Source organism: Orycteropus afer, unplaced genomic scaffold (genome assembly GCF_000298275.1).
Source record: "Orycteropus afer afer isolate SDZICR_OR568_19922 unplaced genomic scaffold, OryAfe1.0 scaffold00517, whole genome shotgun sequence".
Lineage (NCBI taxonomy): Eukaryota > Metazoa > Chordata > Mammalia > Tubulidentata > Orycteropodidae > Orycteropus > Orycteropus afer.
Window position 1 is genome coordinate 1,652,375 of NW_006922104.1, and position 4,362 is coordinate 1,656,736.

The 4,362-nt window shown below is 48.5% G+C and overlaps 1 protein-coding gene across 1 annotated transcript in view; it reads right to left on the reverse strand.

Moving 5' to 3' along the window:
* The window catches only part of MAOA (monoamine oxidase A), a 96,149-nt gene extending 95,195 nt beyond the window's left edge, over window positions 1-954 (reverse strand). The window contains 1 exon segment of the mRNA XM_007955611.1: window positions 876-954. Coding sequence (XP_007953802.1) covers window positions 876-954 — 79 coding nt within the window.
* Window positions 955-4,362: the final 3,408 nt, after the last annotated feature.

A 4,362-nucleotide genomic window follows, 5' to 3' on the forward strand; every position in this document is an offset into this window, starting at 1 on the left:
ACCATATAAATGACAATTTTAATGAATCAATCATGGTGAGGCTTCCACGAAAATAGTGAAAAGCTTCATGTGCCACTCACTTGGTCAGCCACAAACCCAAGCCACGATCCAGAAACCCAGACCCTCCAAGCTCACTGGCTCATCACAGAACAGGATTTAGGCAGAGAGAACTCTTAGTGAAAAAAAGGACAGGTTAAGTGAAGTCCCTGGTCTGCTCTCAGCCTCTGCTTCACAAAGGGGTTCCCTTTGGGCAATAAATGCTCTACACTTTCTTGCAAATTCTAAAAACTGGTAGGAGTAGGTTACCTTTTTTTGAACGTTTCTCCCACCTTCCCCTTCAAATTGTCTAAGGAAAAACGCAGCAAGAACAGGAATACTACTACTGCTATCTCAATACTACAAAAACCCATTTGCTGATGTTCTGTTTCAGGCAAAAGATGTGAACGCAGTGAGGCAGAGCAGCACCCTCAGGAATTACTGTGAGTCTTAAATTGGAGAACCTGTTTCAGCCACTTTCCACCTAAGTGATTTGATCTCAGAAGAGTTATTGAAACTCTCCAAGCCTTAGCTTCCTGATCTCGTAAAATGGGGATGAGTAATGTATGCACATCACAGAACTGTTGAGGATTGAGAAAATCCACATAAAGTGCTAAATGTAACTTCACAGCAAAAGCAAATTAAATATTAATATGTACTAAAATTATTGTTCCTTCCTCCCCTAATACACATCACCAACACAGCTGGCCCAACCCCCACTCCCACCTCCCAGGATCCATTACACTCTCTCATGCACAAGACCCCCAGAAGCCACCAGCACTACTGCAAACCCCCACTCCGGCTGGCTAGAGCCCCTCAGATGACCGTTATGGGTGCACACTGACCTGAGATGCCGCCTCCTATCACGACAACGTCGAACATGTGGCCCCTGGTACTCGCCTTCTCTGGACTCGCCATGCTCTGCTTGCTACTGTCCCGGGGCGTGGGTGTAGGAATGGGGCCGGCCAAGAGCCGAGCGGACCCTAGTACGGACACTCCAGGGGAGTCCAGGGGTGGAGATCTTGATACCAACACCCGGGGGGAGCCAGGCACTGAGGGCGGGGCAGACCCTGGTGGAGCAGATCCTTGTACGGATACTCGGGGGGAGCCGGGCACGGAGGGCGGAGCGGACACTGACCCAGTTACTGGCCCTCGAGGGGAGGCCAGAGGCGGAGCAGATCCCTGCGGGGAGCAGAGCACGGAGGGCTGGGGAGACCCTGGTACTAACACGCGGGAGGTCTTCGAGACCTGAGCAAAGCCTTGCACTGAAATCGGGGGGAAGCTGGGCGCGGAGGGAGGGGCGGACCCTTGTACTGACACTAGGGGGATGTTCCTTGGTGTAGGTGGTACTTGTATCGAATCCCGGGGGGAGCTAGGCATTGCAGGCGGGGAGAGCCCTTCTACTGACCCTACGGGGATGTTCGAGGGTGTAGGAGATATTTGTAATGAACCCCACGTGGAGCTGGGCACTGAAGATGAAGGGAGCTCTTCTACTGACCCTACAGGGATGGTCGTGGGTATCGGAGGTATTTCTATGGAATCCCGGGGGTAGCTGGACATCGAAAGAGCGGTAAGATCTTGTACCGACCCTATAGGGCTGTTCAGGGGTGTAGGTGGTACTTGTACTGGCATCCAAGGGAAGCCGGGTATCGAGGACCTCTCCGGGTTGGGGGATAGGGAGGTGCTATAGGAACCACTCGAACTGGTGGTGGCTGACATGGGGGCCCGGTCTCTCAGACCGTACGCGCGAAAGCCCCAGAGTACAGGTTTGGAGTCAAGGTCAACACTCGGGCCAGAACTGGAGCTCCCGGAGCCAGACGCGTCCACTGTGGACAAGGTCGACCTAGAACTAGTCTCCCACTCGGATGTCATGGACGCGTCCGAGACCTGGACAACTTTGTCCCGGGCTCGGAGAGCGTCCTTTTCCTCAAACTCCCGCTCGCTGCCTGGGGAGGCCGCGGGGCGGTTGTTACTGCTCATGGTTTTCGAGCTCCGCCTGTTCGGTTTCTACCCCGCCCCTCCGCTGAGTAAGCTCCCCTCTTGGGGTGCGATATGCCTTGCCTGGGGTGCCCCTGGTCCGTTCTTTCAGTAGGCCCGCCCCAGGAGCCTAGCCCACTGGCGGGCAACCAGAGTCGAGGGCGTAGGGGCGGCCTAACTCCGCCTTCTTGTGAGACTGCCGCGAGTGCGGTGAGGTAGCCTTTGCGCCCAAAGTGGGCGGGCGACGCCACTGAAGGGGGGGGGGCGCGGTGGTCGGGCGAGTGCCTGAGAGCGGGTGTGGGCGTGGCTACGTAGAGCGCCTTAACCTGGTTCTTTCATTTTTACGCTTTAACTGAAAGAGGCTTGGGCCGAGCTGGTCTTAGGGAAGATAGTATTTAAAGGAAAAAGAACTAGCAAAGGGTATGAAATCAGTGAGGCCGCTGTCCCACTTGGTAGGGTCCTTTTGTGACGTCACACGGGGGCCTAGTTGGTCTGCGCAGCCGCGCACCTTCCCTGAGGAGGGGGCGTGATGACGTGGACCTAACGGTCCTGGGGGAGACATGGGAATTAGTGGTTCAAAGATTTTTCTCAAAGTGAAGTACTTAACCAAAATTGAATGAAGTAGGCAAGAAAAATTAAGATTAAGTGAGACCTGCTGTTTAAAATCAAAGGTTAAGAGATGGCTAAGGTGCAGAGGCATGTTTCCCTATCCTATTGAAAAGAGTGGTTTTTAGTGTGTATATTTTATTGTGAAGCTTCGTGCTTTGCTAATGATTACTTTCTAAAGTTTCCACTCTTACTCTAAAGCTGAATTTGTCATCACTGAAACTATCAATAATAGATGTAATTATGGCATGCCTTAAGTAGGTGTTGAAAACTCGAGGAAGTAAACTAGATATCCGTTCCCATCTGTAAACATTTTTTCTGCCCGCCCCCATACTGTACCAAACTTCTTGTTAAGAAACTAAGGAAATAGAGATTTAACTCTTTATGTTTTAATAGGAGCTCTGGTGGCATAGTGACCAAGGCTTTTGACTGCTAACCCGAAGGTTGGTGGTTCAAACCCACCAGCCACTCCTCCAAAGGAAGTTTGGGCAATCTACTTCTCTAGTGATACTGCCTGGAAACCCAAGGAGGGGTCGCTATGAGTCGGATCTGACTTGATAGCAGTGCGTTGAGTTTGTTTGCGTTTCTGTTTTAATAGCTTTTACTTCCCCAAAGAGGAATTGAGGCTTATGGACTAAATTGGTATTTTTATCTTAGACTCTGAAGCAAAGAGAGGAAAATAATAAAGAATTAAGCTTTTTGTAATACGATTCTGTCCATTTTTGCCCTCTTACCTGTTATTTTCATTCAAATATTTGATCTCATACTATGTACTAGGCACACTGCAAGTTACTGGAAATACACAGGCTGTTATAAACTATCATTGAACACATGCTTTTTTTAAAAAAAAATACATTTTATTGAAATATAATTTATGTACAGTGAAATACACAAAACTAAAGTGATATGGGTCAATGCATTTGGAACACACACTCTTGTGGAGGAGATAGAAAACCTCATGCCTAATGTATAAATGCATGTTCAAGTAAATTCTATGATGGACAGGTTAACAGTGGTAAGAAAGTGTTAGGGTAACCTGAGCACTCTGAAAGCTAACTTTGGGATATTGTTGTTGCTAGGTGCCCTCAGTTGGCTCTGACTCATAGTGACCCTGTGTACAACAGAGTGAAACACCGCAGTCCTGTGCCAGCCTCACAATACTTGTCATACCTGAGCCCATCATTGAAGCCACTCAATGAATCCATCTCATTGAGGGCCTTCCCCTTTTGCTTTGACCCTCCACTTTACCAAACATGATATACTTCTCTAGGAAATGATCCCTTCTAGCAACATGACCAAAGTAGGTCAGACGAAGTCTGGCCATTCTTGCTTCCAAGGAACATTCTGGCTGCACTTCTTCCTGGATAGATTTGTTCATTCCTCTGGCAGTCCGCGGTACTTTTAGTATTCTTACCCAATACCACAACTTAAAAGCATCAACACTTCTTCAGTCTTCCTTATTCATTGTCCAGCTTTAACGTGCATATGAGACGATTGAAAATACCATGGCTTGGGTCAGGCACACCTTAGGCTTCAAAGAGACATATTTGCTCTTCAGCACTTTAAAGAGGTCTTTTGCAGTAGATTTGCCCAGTGCAATATGCCATCTGTGTCTTGACTGCTGCTTCCATTGGTGTTGATTATGGAACCAAGTAATATGAAATCTTTGACAACTTCAATCTTTTCTCCATTTATCGTGATGCTGCTTATTAGTCATTTTGTTATGTTGAGGGGTAATTCATA